Below are 22,561 nucleotides of genomic sequence, written 5' to 3' on the forward strand. Positions count from 1 at the left end.
TTTTTCTTCTTCAGTACGACATTGAAGCTTTAGTTGTGGAAATCATCACTCGTTTATTTAGCTGATGCCACTTTTCATTTAAAATGTGATTTCAATATACACCAAATATTTGTCTTATCAAAGATTCCATCTTTCTTAAGCTCATGTTCAGCCTCTTAAATGTAAATGCAGTGTCAATATGTTAACATGCTAACTGTGGCGTTGGGGCTCTTCAGGTGGCCTGTGGCTATAGAAACGACCCTGACCACGGCTATTAGAGCAGCAGAAGTAGAGATTGCTCATTCCTTTCAATAGGAAAAACAATCTTCCCAATAAGAACAAAGACTAGACACTAAGACACAGGTGAAAATTGCATGAAAACATCATTCAGTGCTCCATATTGGTGTACCTCAGAGAGAATTATGGGTACTCGGGAAGCACCGGGAGGCTGCGGAGAGATAATAACCTCTACGACACAATTACCTGCTCCATGAGAGGCTTTCAAGATCAGTAATCATCCCATCAAAAACAGATTCCCTTTGTGTTCGCTGAATAAATCCCTGGCTCCTCAGCCTGATGGAAGGCTTCCAGAGTATGAACAGCATTCAGCAGGTCGTCCACACACCTCATAAAGGAAAAATATGGGACAAAATTGGAACTGAGAGGACCCGATGCACAAGAAGGCTTACAGGCGTGTAATGATGTTGAAGTGCCAGAACTGATGATAAGATCAAAATTATTCTCCACAGGACGTCACAGGACCTTTACGGGGATCTATAAGTTCTGGCTTTATATTGGCTACAAATAGATGGGGTTGTGGTGTCTGCACTTCAGTGTTCGCTGCTTAAGGAATTGAAATAGGATTGAATAATTCATGAAATAGTTATTTCATGGAAAGATGTGCCAATTGGAAGTAGACACATTGGATATAGTTGTTCATAGAATTGACAACAGCTAAAAATAATTTAAAATACGCAATTTTTCCCCCCTCATCAATAGATCATTTGGATGTTTGCATGACGTATTTTGTGGGCGGAGCCTACCTGGTGGCAGAAAATGACAGTGCAGTAGAAGTCTATGGAAGCAAAATTGTAAACAAGGTCATTTTAAGATTATATCTCCCAATTCTGGGGATTCTTTTTTTCTTACAATTTTGAGCTTATATCTCACAAGTGTTTTCTATTTTAATATATAATTTATCCGAAGCTACATTTTCAGCTTTCTAATATGTTTTTTTTTGTGCTTAAGAAACATTTCTTATTAATGTTGAAAACAGTAAATTTGTGGAAATCATGATATGCTTGTCCCAGGTCCAGTGTTTTTCAATTGCTTGATTATTGAAAAAGAAAAAAAGCCCTCAAATACACAACCCTTTAGCGCCACCTGCTGTCTGCACATGTGAAGACTAGGGCCTTGTTACATTTTCATCAGGTTTTTGTCCGGCTTATACAATATTGGTGTTTTATATACATTACAAGGCACCTTTTAAGAATTTCAAGAACCCTGATAGGGATTACAATGGAGATGTAAATATTATTTAAAAAACTATAGTTTTATTGTTTCAAATTATACTCATCTATACAGAGACAAAAGGGAAAAAAATCTCAAAGAACATGACAGACACTTCTATAAATCAAAGGGAAAAAACAAATACAGAAAACAGACACAAATTCAGATCTGAAGACACTGGACGACAGAAATGCAGCCCTGTTCAATTTTGATGGTGAGCAAAGTCAAAGTAATAAATACAACTTTTCTATCTCATGACAAGTTCATTCCAGCGTAATATGAGGTGCCCACTACCCAGTGAGACGATTCAATCTGTACAAGGAAGAGCTTTAAAACAAACAGATAAACATACAGATGAGCTCAGAGTGACCATTACGGTTTCCACAAACACAGTTAAGCACTGGACTTCTTCATTTTCAGTCTCTACTAAAAATGTCCGAAAGCAAGTGGCATCAAGTGTTCTCTGTTTATCACCAGTGGTTCTATGGCCCAATAGAACCACTTCTCTTATTGTACTTGCTGTAAATAGTTGCTTCCCATATTGCATTTTTTTTGGCAGGCATCAAATGTTAGATGTTTTATTCCAAGAAACCATCCAGAGTGGTCAGGCTGGAGGTGGGCTTGCTCGTAACGGGCCTGGAAACCTTCTTCCTCTTGGACTTCGTGGCGAGGGGTCGAATCTCAGATAGAGGAGACTGGTGTACATGCTATAATTAAGGAAATCTTATCAACAAAAGCAATAACTCAAATCATTATTTCCATGCATAATAGTAGCAATATAACTATTTTCATGGTATAAGGATACAGGTTGGATAAATTTGGCTCTTCCTCCAAGTCCATCATAGCCAGATCTTACCTGGAATAAAAAGCAAGATACATGAAGGCAATCTGCACAAAAACGACAAAACAAAACAAAACATACATTAAAATTTAAAGGTTGGAGTCAGATTTATATATATTATATATATATATAAAAAACTATTCATGGTTTCCAACCAAATATTAAGGAGGACAACTGATTTCAACATTGATAATAATAAGAAATGTTACTTGAGCAGCAAATCATCATATTAGAATGATTTCTGAAGGATCGTGTGACACTGAAGACTGGAGTAATGATGCTGAACATTTAGCTTTGCATCACAGGAATACATTTTTTAGATATTTTTAAAAAATAATTACCGGTACTGTTCTTACTGTATGAAATAAATGTATTCATGGTGAGCATAAAAACTACATGAAGGCTTTTGGAGAATAAGTTACAAAAACATATGTCTCTCACAGTGCCAAATTTGCATGGGCCCAGCATGCTCCCAAACGCGTTCTTTCTGAAGAGCAGCGAGTTCATTAACATGGGCCCCATGACATCATCTTCTTTAACACGACCGTTCTAAGAGAAAAACACAGACATGCAAATATTACACCCTCCATCTAATCCAATGTCATATTCTTCAACACCAAGGCAGCCCGCTTGAACACATACACTACGCCCGTGTGCATTTTCCATGTTCTTGGATAAGGGTCTGTGGAAAAATGAAAAAAGGATATCACTAAAATTCAGATGAACAGTAAGTAAACAGTACAGCGCAGACTGAACACTCACGCCGAAGGGTCCAGACGAATCTTCTTAGACGGGACCTGAACGGGTTTCTTCTCCACCTGTTCAGGTGTGTTGATGTCAAAGGTCAGGTTCAGGTCGATTTCCTGAGAGTCAGTCATCGGACCATGACCAGGAGGCTTCAGCTCCAGAGGAGCAGGGCTGGAAATGCAGGAATAAACATCTCTTTCAGCACATCTATCAAATCAATTTAAAAGTATATGATCAACCAATATGATTTAGTTCAAATAAAAGTCATTTCTGACCTCTCAAACACCAGTCTGCTGATGGCCTCATTAGTGCGAGTTGGAGTGCTTAACGTCCGCTGAAGAATTTCCACCTTCTTCTTCAGGCTCTGCAAAACATCATATCACATACTTATTATAAATGCATTTTTCCAGAACAGTAAGATTTCTCAGTTCATCTTTCCCTTGTATTATATAACAAAATTGTGATTTTCTAACAGTGATCTCTTTGTCTGCGTTGGACAGGTCATTCTGAAGTGCCTTCATGTCCTCCTTTATCCTGTTTGTCTCTTTAGTGGCTTTCTGCAACTGCAGAAAAAAAAAAAAATATATATATATAAGCAATTATACATTTTAAAATCATATTTTTAATGTATAGTTTCACAGAAAAGAAAGTAACCTTGCTGTTAGAAGAGATCAGCTCCCTTTTTAGCTTCTCACACATTTCATTTGTTGATTTCTTGCTTTCTTTCAGGTTTTCGTACTCCCTAAGGACAAATACAATGAGTCTGAGCAAGTCCTAGTATATATAAGCACAACTGCTGTTTTGAGGAAGTATTGATGGTTTGGGAAGTAAAACTACTGAAGTTCTAGGTTTAAAACTACACAACTGCACTAAATATACAGCAGTGAGAATGAGAGTGGATTTGCTGGAAGTAAAACTTACTTTTTAAGTGAGATGCAGTATATGGAGAGCTGTTCAACTGCAGACTGACCAACACCCATATCAGTGATCATAGCCTCCACCTCGGACCTTTGACCCTGTAGGACCACATCTAAACTAAAGGACAGAAACATATGCAAGAGAGCACATAAAATAAGAATAAAGCTTAGTAAATATTTATTATCCATATAACTTGCATCAAAACTTCAATAGACCATTTGGGAGTTTGCAAACAGTGATGACGTCGTGTTTTGATATTTATTGATTATATGGGCAGATGATGGACACAAGGCCTTCTTTAGTTTGTCACAATGGAAAGGTTTGTGTCTATCTCTCCATGTGATCAATACAAATAATAAACTTTGATTTTTGAGTGCAAATCACTATTGAGGTGTTCATAAAAATACACTGAATTATTGATGTTGGAAAAAACACAATCATTCATTTGTTGTCTATTTCTCTAGAATTCTCACACACGTTAAACTAGAGGTTTTTAAACTTTTAGATGCCACAGACCCAATGCTAAAATGTAAAAGCCGTATATCTTTAATAAATACCCAATTTATAAACTGAAAAATATTATAAATGATAAATATAAAATTAATTTCCGATTAAGAAAATGTATTATATACATTTACTATAGAAATCTCTTTATAGAAATGTTAAATGTATTATTTAATTATTTAACTTTAATTTGTTTATTTATTTATATTAATCAATTGTTGTTTATTAATTTTAATCTAATTTAATCTATTTATTAGAATAATAACTACCTATTTTTTTATTTTAATCACATTTTTTTTCATTTATTTTAATCAAATTTATGAATTTACTTTTTTTTATTTTTTTTTACAGTTTTTCCTCTAGACTTTTTCACAGACCCCTGCATTAAAAAAACGAAATGTTCTGTCTCAATAGACATATGACTTGTACCTCTCATAGGTTTTCATTTTGACTCTGAGTCGCTTGGCTTCCTCCTTGGCTGCCTGTCCATCATTTTTCTGACTCTCCAAGAAATTCATCTGTTTCTGAGAATTTCATACACAACAAAAAGAAAAGACCAGCATTAAATTAGTGTAGAGAGCATGCCAGACTAATAGACAAGTTTTCCACTGAAACAAACGTACCCGGAGAACAGAACACAGCATCTCTTTGTCTCCGATTTCCTTCCGGACTCTATCCAGGTCCTTCTTCTGCCTCTCAATTGTGTCTTTTAGAGTGTCCACTGACTTCTGCTTGTCCTTCCATTCTTTCTCTGGAATGTACAACACATGCAAACATACAAATATGAATGGATGGATGGATGTACCAATCAATAACTTGAGGAAATGATTTCCGTCTTACCTTTTACAGACAACACTGCCTTCATGCGATCAAGCTCATTCTGAAATCGGAACAATAAAACAAGACAATTTTGTCAATATACGTTGTTAAACTCTGAGCACTGAATAAATTCAACAGCATGCTTTATCACCTGTAAACTTTCAGGGTCCACTGGCGTCCCATCATCCTCTGGGGCTATGTCAAAGAACAGCTTGTTGATAATGTGCCGCGTGCTGACCTTTAACAGAAAGAGTGAGGGTTTCATTTCAGTCCAATAATTCATTTTATTGTACAGAAGAATTAGTCAGTTCGCAGATCAAGCCAAAGGTTTACCTGTTTCCTGCATTGTGGACAGGTTTTGCTTGGGGCCGACTGAAACCACTGGAGAAGACTTTGTTGAAAGGAAAATAAACATGGAAAGTCTTTTAATGTCATTAAGAAACATTATTCACTGTATAATTATTTAAACATTGACATTTCTCACTATTTAATTGCACATGCATTAATACTCTGTTTAAATTTCCCCACACCTCTTGATTGATGAATTTTCATAACTTTAATAATTTTCATAATTTTTCAAAAAATTATAGACTGCATAAAGACCAATTTTAGCCAATTAAAGATTGTTCAGAATAACTAGGACAAAAATATTTAAATTCACTATAGAAATGTACATTACTTTTCCATGTCCTTTGGCAATGAGGATCTTGTGTAAAGCAATACGTAATGTTATAATAATTGTTGATATTATGAAAAAGTCTCACCAATAATAACAAACATGCAGTAGAATGAAAAAGGACACTTACCAGACATAGTGAAAAGTGTGACCACAGTGAATTGCTGCCACATCCTTGGAATTATCGAAAAAATCCGAGCAGATGGTGCAGTATGCGCGAATGGGCATTGTTGATCTAAAATATTAGACACAAAAAGCTTAAAAACTCCATGTTGATGGAACGCGTTGTGTTGTGTAATACCTTGTGCTAACGTTACTGGTTTATTACTTCATTTCATGTGCTGTATTTACTCACCCAGATGACGCTGCGACGGTTGAAGGGCCTTATTCACGCGAATTTGTTCAATTAAACGCCATAACCATGCATTAAATAGTTTGTTTTTGGTTTAGTTTTGAGCTCCCGATTACAGCGAAGCAGCGCGCTTAGTTCAAACGTAATGACGCCTCCTCTCTGACACGTCATCAACATACGACTCCGATCTGCCTGAGAAATTTACAGAAACCCGTTAATATCAAACCGTTCTAGAAAAAGCCAAGCGAGATTTCTATAATTTACGTGTAAAATTAAATTTGACATTAAAAGCGTGTACATTGTATTGAGCAAAGTAACAATACTTTAACAAAACTACATGTTCCCGAATGAACAACTACATTTCCCATAGTTCATCTCTTGTCTTGTGTTGCCGCCTGTTCTGTGACAGTCGGAGTTGATTTTTGACCCAAGAAGACATGTCAACTTACACTGATTTGGATAAAGACCGTTTAAGGTACAGTTGTGATCAATTGTGTTATTAGGAGTCCAAACTGTGTGGACAACATCTGTTAGACGTAATTAAATTAAAGGTGTCGCAGAAGAAGATGTCTTGTTGTGAAATTCAACAGTTTTTAGAGGTTTAGCTCCGTGGCTAGTGCGTTAGCCGTGTTAGTGGATTTAACGTTATGCAATGAGAACAATCACAAATCAGGTGCATGAATATCTCAAGACTGGCATTAATATACACTATGTTTTACAGCTTTAAACCGAGGAGCTTTTTAATACGATACATTGGATTTTAATTAAAAATGTATTATTATGAATTATTATAATAACAACAATTATTATTATTGTTGATATTAGAAGTACAAACAGTCTGAATTCATGTGATGTAAATATATGGTAATATTTCTTCCATAATTAATTACTAATAACACATTATTATTAATAATATTAACGTTACAGATAAGCATAGATTTTCCTAACAGTTGTTCAGAGTTCTCAAACACATAATTTTCACCCAAAAAATGAAAATGATGCCATTTTTCCACTGTTGTTGGTGTACCCAATGTCAGAAGTTAACTTTTTGAAATTGAGGAATTTACTAATGTCTGGTTCCTCTTTTAATGTGTCTATCTGTAATTTCACTTCCAGACACAGAGCTGAGGGATCATGCAGTGAATCGCTCCTGGCACTGACTGGCACTACAGGACACTGCGTCTTCTCTTATGCCGGATGCCAGGATGGCGGCAGACGTCCACAATAAGGGTGTATTCTGGGAGGTTAAAAATGGCAACTTGGCGCCATCGGATCGACTCCGGCAGGACCGGTCGGACAGTCCGACCCCTGGCCTGGTGGAGGGGACAGAGCCAGGTTAGTTTCACAGTTCACACACTCAGTTGTAAAGCTGCATAATTATTAGATTTAAATAGATTTTGTTTTTGTCCAAGATTGTAATCTTTGTTCATCTTAGAAATATTTTTTGTTTCCAAAGTTTTTATGATGCTGTAACAAAGTAGTTAATGAGACCTATATGGTTCCTAAGCCTACATGTTGGTCCTTTATAAACAAACCACACCTTTTTTTCTTAGTCATACATATTCTCATAGTTATAATATCCCATTGTATTTCCTGTAGTGAGTGATCAAATAACCCATATGTCGTCTGTATATGTGATACATGACTAGAATCTTAGAACTAGTTTAGTCATGTAAATGATTCTTTACAGAAGTTGAAGTTTATCACAACAGTTTCATAATGCTATGAAAGCTTCAAAGAAGTCTTCCGGCTGTTTCCTTAAACTGGAAAGTAAAAAAGTGTGCCTGTATTAAATTACAGTGGCTACTTGGCCTGGGAGTTCTTGGTCCTAAATGAGTTAAAAGTAGTTTTGTACAGATGTACAGAAGCACCTCAATCTCATTGACTGTCCAGTCTCACTCTTAACCAGCAAGAGAGGGCTTGATGCTTGCTTTTTCACCAGAAGCACTTGTTCCTAATTTAAAAAAATTAGGAGTACATAAAGAACTTTAGGGGCGCAATGAAAATGTAGAAATTTTTCCTGTTATGCAAAGCTGAATTTTCTGCATTATTTCTCCAATCTTCTTCAGTGTCACATGATCTTTCATAAATCAAACTAGAATGCTGATTTGGTGTTCAAGTAACATTTCATACTATTATCAATGTTTAAAACAGTTGTGCTGCTTAATATTTTTGTGAGAACCATGATACATTTTTTTTAATGATTATTTGCTGAATCGAAAGTTAGAGAGAACAGCATTTATTTGAAATAGAAATCTTTTGTAATATTATACTTGTATTTACTGTCACTTTTGATCCATTTAATGCATCCTTGCTAAAAAAAAGTATTGTTGAAAAAAAAAAAAACACTGACTGCAAACCTTTGAATGTTATATACAACAAAATGAGAAGTACAGAACATTCCAGACAATTAATTGTAAATAAACTCTTAATTTCCATGTTATTTTACTCAAAATCCACAGAAAAATACTTATTTTTCTTGATTAAGTATTATCCATTGTCAACGCTGTGATTACATTATTGATGCTTCAAATCACATAGCTTGTTGAACAGCGGTGTGCTATTACTTTTCTAAGCAATGTGTCACTTCTTGACAGGTGCCGGACAGGAGGGCGCCATGTTTGTTCACGCCCAGTCTTTTGAGGACCTGACTACCGTCAGCGAGTCTAACACTGATGATAAATCTGCAGAGGTGGGCGACTCTAACCTAGAGAGCGCTCAAGAAGCGGCTCTGGAAGGAGGTGAGGAGGAAAGCTTAGAGGCTGAACAGGAGGAGGTGGGCAAAGAGGAGGTGCAGAGCAGGAAAAAGGCAAAAGAGGAGGATGTGACGAGCGAAACGTGGCGGAGTCACAGGAAGCATGTGTTTGTCTTGAGTGAGGCTGGGAAACCCATCTACACACGCTACGGCACAGAGGAGGCGCTCTCCAGCATCATGGGAGTCATGATGTTACTCATGTCAATTGTAGAGGATAAGAAGAATATCATACGCTCCATCCATGCAGGTAGGAAATATCCAGAAAGGAAACAAAAAGGAAAATAGCTGATATCGATATATGTGCACTACTATTCAAAAGTTTTGCTTCAGTAAGATTTATTAAAAAGATTTATACATTTATTCAGTCTGCCTACAGTGTAATGTAATATTGTGTTAAAAAACGATTTGAAATATAATCTTTTCTTTTGAACTTTCTGTTAGAATCCTGAAAAATATGTAACACGGTTTCCATATATAGATAATAATAGTTAATAATAATAAATAAATAAAATCTTCAGCATCAAATCTTTTTGTCAGAAAAATACATTTTTGTCAGCTTTAATGACAGCTGTTTTATCTTTTCCATCACAGGAAAAAAAATCTAAATATATTAAAAATAAAAATAAATGCAGTCTTGATGAAAAAAAATCTTTCCAGAACTTGAGAATGGTTGTGTATACTTGTGAGATATTTTTGACAATTTTTATCAGGAAAATCAGTTTATATTTATTTTTTATTATGTATTAATAATATTTATTACAATTAATTTATTTTATAATGTAAAAAACTGACTTAAGCTTTGCTTTTTGGCTTTATATTTTGTAACGAAATTATCAAAATGCAAATGCACTTTTCCATTAATTTTTGCCCTACAAACAATAGCATTTGGTGTAAACATCTCTTCCAGATGGCTACAGGGTGGTATTCCTGCGGAAGAGCCCTCTCATCCTGGTGGGCGTCTTTCAAACAAACTGCTCCGACCGGGAATTGACACGAGAGCTTCAGTACATCTACTACCAGATTGTTAGCCTGCTCACCCTCACGCAGCTGAACCACGTTTTCCAGCACCGGCAGAGCTACGACCTGCGGCGCCTGCTGGCCGGCTCAGAGCACCTCACCGACAACCTGCTGCGGCTCCTGGACCGAGACCCAGGCCTGCTGCTGAGCGCCGTGATGTGCCTGCCTTTGGCCAGCTCGGCCCGGGATATGGTCTCCTCCAGCTTGCAGGCTGCTAAAGCCAAGAACCTGGTGTTCTCCATCCTGCTAGCAGGAAACAGGCTGGTGACGCTGGTGCGCAAAAAGGACCAGTTCCTGCACCACATGGACCTGCACTTGCTCTTCAACTTGGTCGGCTCTTCGTCCTCCTTCCGTGCAGGCGAGGGGTGGACGCCCATATGTCTGCCCAAGTTTAACCCGGCTGGATTTTTCCATGCACATATTTCTTACCTGGAGCCAGCCTCTGATCTGTGTCTGATCCTGGTATCCACCGATCGAGAGGATTTCTTTAACCTCTCCGACTGCAAGAAGCGCTTTCTGGAGCGTTTGCGCAGACGCAATGCATATCAATCCCTACAGGAAGCGCTGAACATGCCAAGTTATCCTGTCTCACAGGTCGGCATACCTGAGCTGCGACACTTTGTGTACAAATCTAAAAGCTCTGGGCTCTATACAAGGTAAGAGTTTAGTGGTGAAGAAAATACAATAAATGATAGATAGATAGATAGATAGATAGATAGATTGGATCTTGGCATTGGAGCTTGATATTCATTGCTTTCTCCTGTCTTTTATCTAACTTCCTGTTTTCCTGTCAGCCCTGACCTTCCAGCACCATACCAGGGAGAAGAGGAGCTGGAAAGGCTGATGGGATTGTACCAGCAACTGCACAGCTGCCTGCATAACCCCACACGCCTCCTACGCTACATTTATCGCTGTGCAGACACTGAAAACCTTTATGCCTTGGTGAGTCTGCTGTAAAAATGCATTCGATGGATACCTTTCAGAGATTTTGTTATTTGTATGCATTCTTGAGGAGGTATCCAGTTAAAGGCATAGTTCACCCAAAAATTTAATTTAATTTCTGTCATCATTTACTCACCCTCAAGTTGTTCCGAGCCTAAATTTAATCTGTTCATCATATAAAGCGATCATTTTCTCTTCAGAAAATGTGGGCTAAATCGCTCAATTCATTTTGATTAGTTTTACGATCTCTTTATACATTTTTGAAGCGTCAAAGTGGTATTGCGTAGCTTTCAATAGAGGAACTGAAAGCTCTCAGATTTAACAGATCTTCCTTTGTGTTCAGAAGATGAACGAAAGTCTTACGGGTTTGGAACGACATGAGGATGAGTAATTAATGACAGAATTTTCATTTTTGGGTGAACTATTCCGGCTTTCAGAGCATTAAAACCCTGAGGTTTTTGCTGCTTTCTACCTTTCTTACATTGTCAAACCCCACCTCTCTATAGGTAACAAGTGGCTTCGAGCTCTACCTCTGCTTCAGTCCTTTGGGAACAAAGAGCCTTGCTGTATCTGCTGTCAACAAACTCTTAAAGTGGATCAGGAAGGAGGAGGATCGTCTGTTCATTCTCAGTCCCTTAACATACTGAGCCAGTTCAGGTAGTTCTCAGCACCTGAAACACTAGTGAACGTCTGACTTCAGACTGCTGGAAGAGCAGCATCTGTGAGCCTACGTGAATGCATGAATATGCAAAAGGATGCTGTCAGATATTAAGGGCTTGATTGCTATTTTGAGGGCTACTCACACTAGTGAACTGCTGTCGGTGGAATCAGGAAAGTTTGAAACTGAAAAAAAAAAAAAAGTGGGAAAAGTGTTGTGAAAGTATGCTATATTAACAAATAATTGCTTTTAAATATGGCCCTGTAACCAGTAGCAAAACACCGAAGGCAGTAGAACTAAACAATCTAAAAATGCTTACACTGTCTTTACGCTTCTAGAAACTGAACATATATATAATAGACCTGTCTCTGTTTCAAGCTAACATCTATAGTTTTAAATGAACCAAGTTAACAAGTATTACTGATTGCATTAATAGATTAGAGCTGTGGCCTTCATATTTCTTTATATTCATGAGAAGATAAACAATGTTTTTTTTATGCGTTACGTTTAGGTGACATTCAAATATGTGTGATGTGGTGGGACTGAAAAAGTATAGCTAACCAAACTGACTAGCATTTTATTTAAAAGGCATGACTGACTAGGTGCAAACATTGCAAAAGCCCGAAGCATGGCTCGATTAAAAGAGGAATCTACTTGTGAATTGGTCTGTATAAAGATCTCCATCTCTCTGGTTCAAATGTTTCAGTGACTGACAATGTGTTGCTGCTGAGCGCCTCTCCAAAACTATTTCTAAGGACCAATTGAATCAGAGATTCAAATATAACTTTTTATATTATGATTTTCTATTGTTTCATATATGCACTTGATTGTTAATTTGTTACTAATGCTTTAATTTGAATGAATAGTGTAAGTGACACTGTGTGTCATTAGGGATTCTAATGCACTCAAGTTATCCATGGATGGTCTGGTTATTCTAGTCCTATAGGAAATCATGAGATAAATGATGTAGATGTTAATATATGCCAGAGGAAAGTAATTTGTACATCTGGTATTTCAAAATGATTTGTGGTGGTGGCGGCGGCGGCACTTATACTTTCCATCTAAAGCAATTTTGACACATGCACCAAGTTGAAAACAATGTTAAGAAATTAAATGCATTTACAGAAGACATACATTTTGCCATGTTTACTTTATTGCTTGGCTCTCTCTTTAATTCATCAAATGAAAAATGACATGATACTGTTGTGTTTTATGATATACAGTAGGAATGACAGCATTAGTCATGTCTGATCCAGACATTTATTCTCCTTATCGTTTTTTATTTATGAATATAAAATAGCAATAATTAACAAATTAATAGTAATCAACACAAATAATCAAAGAATAACATGTTGATTTAATATGTGTTAAGATTTATTTGTGTCATTAAAAACTATAAAAGCGTATTTGTGTCTTGCACACTACTTTTTGAAAGAAATCTTTCTCACCAAAGCTGGATTTAATTTAATTTAATCAGAAATATAAGAAAAATTATTTTGAGAAATATAATTACTATTTTAATATATTTTAAAATTAAATATATTTCTGTGATGCAAAGCTGAATTTTCAGCATTACTCCAGTCACATGAACCTTCAGAAATTACTCTAATTATGCTTACGCATTTGGTAATAAGAAACATTTCTTATTATTATCAATGTTGACATTTTTAGATGATGATGATGAATAAAAAGTTCAAAAGAACAGCATTCCTTTGAAATAGAAATCTTTTGTAACATTAAAAAAATCTTTACTTTCACTTTTGATCAATTTAATGAACCCTTGTTGAATCGAAGTATTAATTTCCTTTAAAAAAAAAAAGGTGTTTAACCCGGAAATAACTAAAACAATAGCCTGGGTTTCCCCAGACTGCCTTTGCGCAGCGCGATTTTATTCTCACTGAAAGGCAGTCTGGAAACCATGGACCTGATTTTCGCCTCGTTTAGGGAACCAATCACAGAACGGGGAGGGAGCAGCAAGACGATGACGACATCTATGCGACACAACTAAGCAGTTTGTTTATATCTATGGATTCAACATGGCAGCAGACGCGAAGCTACCTTTTGATGCAGCCTTAGATGTTCTAAGTAGTTTAGATCGCAATTTTATTTTGAAAAAAGAGCAGCGTTTAGCGTTAAACCATTTCTCTACATACGTCATCTGGTATAATGGAAACGATTGGCTATGAGCTACGTACAGGCGCATTTGATAGACATTCTTAGCACCCAATAAACGGCGCCGGGCATTCGTAAACCACGCCTCAAATACGAGAAAATGCACATGTGGTTCCCAGACCCAAGTCTCAACGAGAATTGGGTCTGGCGTTAGCCAGGCTACTAAAACAAAGGATTACTGATGCTTACAGTATAGAGAGAAATTTGGTTACTCTGGTTGTGAATAAACTCATGCTATTCTTGGAAATATGATACAAGGAAAAAAGACATGATATTCAAAAGTATGGAAATCAGTATTAGTGACAAAACCAGAAATAAAGAATACTGAAAATATGTTGATGCAAATAAAGTTATGATGGTTACAGTTAATGTTAATGTATTCGTGTGTTTTACAGAAGTCGTGCAGGTTTGGAACAACATGGGGGTGAACATGATGAATTTTCCTTTTTTTGAGTGAACAAATAGGTCTCCTGCTGTCAAGATGTCTTATCTTGCAGTTAATAAATCATTCTAAAAATGAAAAAGGGGATGAATGCTAATGGGATTTCTGTCATAATTTAGAACCAATCCTAATGAAATAACATCTAGTAAGTAATATTGTAAGAATCAAAAATTCTAGTAGACAAACTCAAGCATACTCATTGATGTCCATAAAAGGGCAAATTAATCACAAATTCCCCCCCTGCATTCCTAAAGGAATAGTTCACTTCAAAATGAAAATTATTTTTTTTAACTCACCCTCAAGTTGTTTCAAACCTATATGAATTTCTTTCTTCTGATGAACACAAAGAAAGATATTTTGAAGAATGTCAATAACCAGGCAGTTGATGGTAGTAGGAGAAAAAAAAATACTATGGAAGTCAATGAGGTTCATCAGCTGTTTGGTTACTGACATTTTTCAAAATATCATTCCTTGTGTTCATCAGAAGAAAGAAATTCATGCAGGTTTGAAACAACTTGAGGGTTTGTAAATGATGACAGCATTTTCATTTTGAAGTGAACTATTCCTTTAACAACTGTTTTCAACACACTGAGTTTTCAAAGGTGAAGGAAAAACATTTATATCCACCACATATGTAAACATGACATTTGCAGCATGAAAAATATGCAAAAAAATGCAGCATGCAAATAAGTAGTACAAAACCCTGAATGATTTGAATTTGGGGGAAAAACACAACACACAAACAAACACGATACACTTTACAGATTCATAAATATATAAAATAAAGGGGAAATAGGTTGGTCAGTTACAGTTTTTCTTTTATTTGTTTAAGATTTTTCATTTCTCCAAATGCTCTCAAAAGATTGAACAGACTTTTCCAATAGCTCAATCTTATTATAAAGGTATATTATTCTTATTATTAGACTAGACTTCCAGGCGTAAAACCCCCCACAAAACACCACAAGTAATTGATTAATAGGACTTGTGTGTTATTTACATCTTCTGAATCTAACAATACACTTTTTAGAGGAAAGGGTTCTTTTGTAGACAATAAATTGTCCCCCCTTGTTGAGCGTAGATGTGAAAATGCACTATCCAAAATTAATTGGATGTAATTCATGAATGCAAAAATAAAAAATAGCCACTGGGTGACACATACTCGATTTAATTTTTTTGTGTTCTCCTGTTACAAATTAATAAATAATAATAAAAATACATTTCTGTCACAATATCACTAACAGTCACATCATAAAACAGTCACAAAATGTATAATAACCTTGAGTCTCAGACCTTTCCAGCAATATGTTAGTCAAGATTAGAAAACAAAATAGCAGCTAGCTCAAATAATTTACTTTAATTCAAATAATTTACTGACTAAAAGGAAGATCATCAGTGTCATTGATACTATATCCCGCAGTTTCAGCCACAGCAAAAAATCTGAACATGCAAATAAGTGAAATACATTTGAGAAATATTTATTGAACGATTTGAATGGAAAAATGACTAACAAACACAAAAGCAAATTATTTTATGTATTATTTATTTCAATTATTTATATTAAATACATATTTATTTTGAAATGGTAATAACTGGTCAGTGTTACTAAATCATTGTCAATAAGTTGAATATATGCTAAGTTTACTTACAGTTTTTATTTATTTATTTGAAAATTGACATTTACTCTCAAAAGACATCTTAGTCTCATAGTTCATAATTGTTATTTTTGAGATATATTTTTGTGTTGTTATTCTGAGTTTGTTTTGTACATTTCTAAATACAAAATGTATAGACATCTCCATCTGTAAAATTAGAGAGTCGTAAAATACATTAACATGTGCAGTATGTGTTATTTTTTTATGATTTTTTTTACTTTATGTACTTCTGCATTCACTGACATAAAAAAGGAAAATTTACAAATGATGAATGGCATATTTTGCTAACCAGTTTTCATGTATATTTAGTTGAAATTAAAGTATTTATAATTAGAATACATTCTTTCTTTTATTATTGTTACGTTATTTACTGTATAATATACTATACCTCAGTAGTGTCACAAGGACATGTATTCTGCTTAATATTTGAAACCTACATTGTGTATCACGTAATCACGTTTAGGTTATGCAAAGTAATGTCATGCTGTAAATCTAACACAAACCCCACCTCTGTAAATCCAGTATATAATATTCTCACACTGTCCATCTGACACCCTTCATCTGGACCATGGCACTGCGAATCATCACCGTGGTTCTTTTCACTGTGTTTTTCTCTGAAGGTACGTCGTACAGGGTTTATTTCCATGTGTCCATCCATTTCTTTCATAGATTTGCTGATAAATTAATTTTTTATTACATTTTTGTGAGTCTTTTGCAGACATTTTTTCATTGTTTAAAAAAAAAAAATCACATTTCGAAAAGGTTTTATATGCACGCTATGTCCCTCATTATCTTCTCATTGTCTTTCAGCACTGACACTGATGTGTTCCAACTGTTCCTCTACACTGACTACAGTTCCACCTGCAACATGCACCGCTAACTGTTCTTCAAGCTCACAGTGCAGTTCCATGACCACGTACAGTAAGAATAACATGATTATGAAACGTGCATTTGTTAAGGAATAAGTTATTGACTGGCTTTGCTAGTGAATCTTCATTATTTTTATTGTTGTTGATTGTAGATCATGTTAATGTGACGAAGAGTTGCGCAGCTGCCTGTGTAAATTGGACCATAAATGTTGGAGTGAGCCAGATGTCCTCCAAATGCTGTTCTTCAGATTTCTGCAACAATGTTACAGGTAAACATGATAATGTAAAGGAAACAACACTGTGATGTTTCCAATTATTCAAATTTTCCATACATTACATTTTTTGAAAAAGTTTGTTTTATATTCATTTTACATTTATTCCTAACATTTCTACAACATACCATGCAGGGTGTCCGCGGGGTCTTAAAAAGTATTAAAAGTTGATAAATCCATTTTGGGAAAATTAAGGCCCTTAAAAGGTATTAAACAGTCTTAATCTCGATTTTATGAGGTATTTCATTTTGTTCAAGCTTTGTCCAAAGAGTTTGACTCCAAAAAGTATGCATGAATATATTTATTTTCCTCCCCATTACTAATAAAAAACAACGGCGTAGTCGGTCAGTGAGATCAGGTCGCCGCATACAGGTGATGTCACGTATTTTGCGAAACGCGCGGTTAGGTGATGTTAAATAAAAAAACTAAAACTATTAGGTGATGTGTCGTCATCCTCTACATGGCACAGAATACAACTGTTTATTAAGTTAAAGGTTTGTTGGTGATTAGAACTTGAAGTGGCGATGAGGTCTTAAAATATTTTGAGAAGGTCTTCATAAAGTCTTAAAAAGGTATTGAAATTAACTGTTTACTCACTGTTACTTTGCTCAAACCTGTATGATTTTCTGTCTTCCATGTAATACAAAATGAGAAATTTTAAAGAATATACTAGTCATTTTTTTTCAATGCATTTGCAATGAATGGAAGCTTCAAACTTCAAAAAGGGCACAGTATCACCATATCTGTAAAAGTGGCACATACATATTTTATGTCATTATTATTCACTGATAATCTTTATTTCTATTAAGTCAATGGTTTGAAATTAAGACCCAGGTCATTCTGACTGCTTTTGTGAACTGGATCAACTGGATCAGGGAAAAGATCTCACTCAAAATAATGATTTATTTCTGAATCATATTTCAGAGAGTAACTGTTTAAATAAGTATGTTCTTCATACAAAGCCATTGTATAGATTCAGAAGATGTAAATATAAGGCACAAGCCCTATGGATCACTTGTTGTGTTTTGTGTCCTTTTTGAAAGTCTCTGACAATATGGCGACAGTTGCTACAGCTTTTTAACGTATGGCTGAGTTCAACTGTCTCTGCTTTTCTTTACAGCTTCAGACTCAGAGAACGGATTGAGCTGCTACACCTGCGATGACACAAACTGCAAAAACACACTGAAATGTAAAGGTGCTGAGAACAAGTGCATCACTGCAGCAGGTGATTCATGGACAATGGCTTATTAAAATCTAATCTACTATGCAAAGACAGAATTGCTGCTTTCTAATGTGAATGAATAACAGTTCCTTTTTACCACCAAGAGTCATTTCTGCTGGAAGCTTTCGACAAATCCTTTTCCTCTTCTCTTTTTTTCTCTTAGCTGGATTAAATGGCAGTAACTTCACTGTCAAAGGGTGCGCAAGCCAAAACATCTGTAATAACAGTGCACTAGTGATCAGTACACTACCCCCAGGACTAAACATATTTAATGTTTCATGTCTTGAGGCAAATCAGACGACGAATGCGACACAGGCACCTGTTTCTGCTGGTACCAGTATTTTCCCTACTTTTTTCCATCTGAAATCTGGTTTAGGAGGTTTTCTTTTGGGTTTATTAGTATTTGGATGCTCAGTTTTATCAATGTAAAGCAGTTTCAAGCTTTTCTGATTAATTGAGGGAAATGTATTTGGTGAATAAGTGTGCTGTTGTATTTCTAATCATGAATCTAATCATGTAAAATAAACCTTTATTTACTTTATTAGCAGTCTTATTAAACACAAATATTTGAATTATAAAAATCCCTCGCTATATTCTCGTCGATGTGCAGAATAATTAGAAAGAGAAAAGTAACAGGGATTAATAAGTTAATATTGACGAAAGTTGAACTACAGCACATTTTCACTGTTACATGAGCCATACACTTTAGGTGTGCTTTGTATTTATAGTAGTATTTTTTTTAAGATAAAAAAATACACTTCTCCCAATAGATTACATTTTGAGGACACAGTAAGAGATCATGTAAGAGATGTTATTTTAAAAAACATAACATGCAATTTAATAGTGTGGATAATACATACATTACCATATTTTTCTGGGTCTTTTTAACCCGTAAATGACTTGCTGAATTTAAAAAAAAAGTTATCTTTGTCCAAATGGCAGGAAACTTTGTATGGCTCTTAACCCTTTCTAGATCTACAATTTTTTTTTTGAATTGTAATGATATCTGTTTTTATGTTAGCGTGAAAAAAATAGTCACACTCGTGGTCTTCGGGGTCCCTGGAAAACTTCTAACAATGCTAAAAACATTCACAATGCAAAATGATCTTGCTCACACGCGGACACACACACACACACACACACACACACACACACACACACACACGAATACATTTACTATAAAAACTGCTCTCTTATAATTTGTCACATAAAATAGTGGAGATGACCACAAAAATGCAAAAAATGCAAAAAATGCAGAACCACCACAAAAAAAAATTGGTCACAATGTAAACACACACACACACACAGAGAGAGAGAGAAAGGGAGAGAGAAAGAGACTGCTTAACTGAAGTGTAGATTACATTTGTATAATTATATGAAAAAAGATTGAAGTAAATGATATAAATAAACTCTAAAAACTCAACTTTTATCTTTTTCAGGTTTGATTCTAACCATAATGCAACATTATTGAAAAATACAAAACTTTGACAAAAAAGTCATTTTTTTAATTGTGATAATATTTAGATATGAATCCAACTGGAAAAACTTGTGAAAATATATATTTCAGTTAGTCAAATAGCATATAGTGGAGCTCTATAGCCATCGAGTGGCTAAATGATAATTTTTTACTTTTAAAACTACATTTTCCAAAATATGGGCAAACTTTTTACACTTAAAGGTAGGGTAGGTCAGAATTGTCTAAAAAAACTTTTATTCAAATTTGTTTAAACTGTCTTTATATACCAATACATAATTAAAATGCAAGTACTCTGAAATAGAGAGTATAAAAAACTGAGTGACTCTAGTGTATTTAATCTTCAATAAACACAGCTCATTAATTCCATTCACTCCCACCTAAAAACGGGTGCGCGACTGCGCGCACGTGGGCAGAGCCAGTAATAGCGGCGGTAGTCATGGCGACGGAGAGTGACAGTCGCCTAAGCCAATCCTTTGTTTCGTCCCGAATGGAAATAATGAGCCGTGTTTAATGCAGATTAAACGGTCTAGAGTCACTCGATTTTTATAATCTTTTTATCAGAGTACTTACATTTTAATTATGCATTGATATATATAGAAAGTTGAAACATATTTGGTAAAAAGTTTTTTATATAAATTCTACCTACCCTACCTTTAAAGGTGCTGTATGGCGTTTTCAGCGGCATCTAGCGGTGATGTTTCAGATTGCAACCAATACGTTTACAAGCGAGTGCTCGTGCGTGTGCTTTCTTTTGTTTTGTATTATTATGTGGAGTTTGTGTTGTGCTAGTCGTTTCCTAGTATTAGCAGACTCCATGTCATGAATTTGCAGTGTCATCGCTGTTGAGTGCAAAGTCAGTAGACGAGGCGAGAGGCGAGACGCTCGGGAGCGCGCGTGCAGGTCTCAGTCACGTCACTGGATTTCGCGGCAAATCCGACCCGGAGACTTCACATAAAAATAGGAATACTTGCTTTCAGAGGTAATAGCAAAACCCGCCAAGTAGATCATTTTATTGTGAGATAAGATTACAACCCCTTCACACACAAGTAATAAAAAATGGATTCATTTTAGTAGAAAAACTCCATACAGCACCTTTAATCATGTAAAGTTATCCATGTTATCCCCATAAATTAAATTTAGAAATTTGGGTCTTTTATAAAGTGAATTTTACATAAAAAAGCTGTTTTTGTTTTTTTATTTATATAAATTTAAGATATAAATGTTAAATTTATACAAATGTAATGATGTTAAACTAGTACAAACACAAGGAAGTATAAATGTTGACACTGACCATTTGCATCATTGGTTCTATATTAAACTATTATGTAGTTTACAATTTGAAAAGACGGTTGGAACATTTTGAGGGTTATGTGGCAAACACTATTTTAAGATTTGTAATCAAATTACCCTGCTTGTTGGTCTATAAAGTACACATCACAAACAAATGTATATCCATTTAAATACAACCAAAAACATTGCCATTCACAATTCTGCACATATGATTCCATAGACTTATGCAGAATTGCTTGGTTAAGAGTTTCTCTGTCATAAGCGTTGAAGTCAAACAATATGTGTGCCAAAAAGCTATTTTTTTTTTATCTCTTGATAATTATTAACAATGTGACCTTGTGTAAGATTCACACCAGCAATTTAACTCTGGATTTAGGATTTCAGATCAAGTTTGGTGCTGTCAAGTAGCCACTAGGCTGTATTATGTAGATTACAATCATACAGTTTAAAAATTAGAGGTTGCTCTGAAAAACCTCACTCAACAAGTAAGAATTCATGGTCATATATTGTTTTTAATAAATCACTGATTGCAATCAACACTGTGTGTGTTTTTGTATGTGATGATTTTGGCAAAGTTTGAATTAGATGAAATGGTTTGTTAAATTAAGTTTGCCTTTTGAGGTTTGTACAGCTCAGTTGTGTTCTCACAACCACAGTGACACATTACATTATTTGGACGTTGTGTGCGTGAGATTAATTTTGAATATTGAATCATATTATGCCTACTAGGATTAGCTAATGAATATTAAGTAGTTAGATCACGTTACCAAGGAACGTCTGCATGCGTAAAGACAAAGTCCTTTTATATAAATTGTCTCTGGTAAAGATAATAGGCTTGAACCGACGCTGCACAGACCGATCGGTTTATGACATCAAAGTACCGCGAGAGCAATTCAAAAGCATAAGGAGCCGTCTACTTTCTATTCGCTCTCGCGGTACTTTGCTGTCATTCACCATCACTTCAGTGGGACCCAACACTTCACCACAATGGTTCAAGTAGAACAAGCCTATTTTTCATTCCCGTATGCTGGTGGGCGGGGCCTTTCAGCTCCAGTCAGTGGCGCTCGTGCTTCAAACGAAACAAGCAGTCACCCAAAACACCAAGACAGCTTTCTAATAATGTATTGCTAAATTTTCTTATCTGGTTTTTGCATAAACGAAAGTGAATATATTCTGTTAATATATTTGGAAAGTTGTTTCCTTTCTTTTTTTGTTTTCACTCGTGGAAGTGTCTACTCGTTTAGAAATGCAGTTATTGATCTGTCCTGAGATCTGTTCTTCGCCGGTTTATTATCATCATCATCATCACTGAAAGGTTAGTGTGTTCTTATTGCCTATTTATCCTAAAAATTTGATTGAAATATGTTTACATATATTTAAAAAAGAAAAACCAAATTAACGTTAGGTATTTACAAGATTAGGCTACTTTTTTGTCTTGTAAACAATAA

The 22,561-nt window shown here is 35.3% G+C and overlaps 3 protein-coding genes across 3 annotated transcripts; 2 read left to right on the top strand and 1 right to left on the bottom strand.

Moving 5' to 3' along the window:
• Positions 1-1,247: 1,247 nt before the first annotated feature.
• Positions 1,248-6,539, bottom strand: traip (TRAF-interacting protein). Its single transcript, XM_079598152.1, has 16 exons — positions 6,349-6,539; positions 6,124-6,228; positions 5,651-5,708; positions 5,469-5,555; positions 5,339-5,378; positions 5,122-5,249; positions 4,928-5,022; positions 3,998-4,111; positions 3,731-3,818; positions 3,550-3,639; positions 3,352-3,440; positions 3,092-3,247; positions 2,972-3,011; positions 2,771-2,878; positions 2,294-2,344; positions 1,248-2,183 (listed from the first exon to the last, which is right to left on the bottom strand). Exons 2-16 carry the CDS (start codon positions 6,219-6,221, stop codon positions 2,067-2,069), a joined length of 1,359 nt encoding a protein of 452 aa, XP_079454278.1. The 5' UTR covers positions 6,222-6,228; positions 6,349-6,539; the 3' UTR covers positions 1,248-2,066.
• mon1a (MON1 secretory trafficking family member A) lies at positions 6,473-13,122 on the top strand. Its single transcript, XM_079598151.1, has 6 exons — positions 6,473-6,820; positions 7,462-7,680; positions 8,943-9,347; positions 10,008-10,773; positions 10,912-11,059; positions 11,566-13,122. Exons 2-6 carry the CDS (start codon positions 7,536-7,538, stop codon positions 11,704-11,706), a joined length of 1,605 nt encoding a protein of 534 aa, XP_079454277.1. The 5' UTR covers positions 6,473-6,820; positions 7,462-7,535; the 3' UTR covers positions 11,707-13,122.
• A 3,399-nt stretch (positions 13,123-16,521) lies between these two features.
• Positions 16,522-19,612, top strand: LOC306990538 (uncharacterized protein). The gene is made up of 5 exons (XM_079597490.1): positions 16,522-16,603; positions 16,794-16,904; positions 17,005-17,121; positions 18,245-18,349; positions 18,510-19,612. Exons 1-5 carry the CDS (start codon positions 16,552-16,554, stop codon positions 18,773-18,775), a joined length of 651 nt encoding a protein of 216 aa, XP_079453616.1. The 5' UTR covers positions 16,522-16,551; the 3' UTR covers positions 18,776-19,612.
• The last annotated feature ends 2,949 nt before the right edge of the window (positions 19,613-22,561 follow it).

This window comes from Phoxinus phoxinus (assembly GCF_949152265.1).
Source record: "Phoxinus phoxinus genome assembly, chromosome: 22".
In the NCBI taxonomy this organism is placed as follows: Eukaryota; Metazoa; Chordata; class Actinopteri; order Cypriniformes; family Leuciscidae; genus Phoxinus; species Phoxinus phoxinus.

What these genes read in the sequence shown, in the direction of transcription:
- mon1a (XM_079598151.1), top strand. Translation starts at nt 7,536, where the DNA reads ATGCCGGATGCCAGGATGGCGGCAGACGTCCACAATAAGGGTGTATTC. An exon ending in CATACGCTCCATCCATGCAG is followed by an intron (nt 9,348 to 10,007) that starts GTAGGAAATATC and finishes CATCTCTTCCAG; the next exon opens with ATGGCTACAGGGTGGTATTC. An exon ending in CTGAAAACCTTTATGCCTTG is followed by an intron (nt 11,060 to 11,565) that starts GTGAGTCTGCTG and finishes ACCTCTCTATAG; the next exon opens with GTAACAAGTGGCTTCGAGCT.
- LOC306990538 (XM_079597490.1), top strand. Translation starts at nt 16,552, where the DNA reads ATGGCACTGCGAATCATCACCGTGGTTCTTTTCACTGTGTTTTTCTCT. An exon ending in CAGTTCCATGACCACGTACA is followed by an intron (nt 16,905 to 17,004) that starts GTAAGAATAACA and finishes TGTTGATTGTAG; the next exon opens with ATCATGTTAATGTGACGAAG. An exon ending in CAAGTGCATCACTGCAGCAG is followed by an intron (nt 18,350 to 18,509) that starts GTGATTCATGGA and finishes TTTTTCTCTTAG; the next exon opens with CTGGATTAAATGGCAGTAAC.
- traip (XM_079598152.1), bottom strand. Translation starts at nt 6,221, where the DNA reads ATGCCCATTCGCGCATACTGCACCATCTGCTCGGATTTTTTCGATAAT. An exon ending in TGCTGTGTTCTGTTCTCCGG is followed by an intron (nt 5,023 to 5,121) that starts GTACGTTTGTTT and finishes TGAAATTCTCAG; the next exon opens with AAACAGATGAATTTCTTGGA. An exon ending in GAGCCAAATTTATCCAACCT is followed by an intron (nt 2,184 to 2,293) that starts GTATCCTTATAC and finishes CATGTACACCAG; the next exon opens with TCTCCTCTATCTGAGATTCG.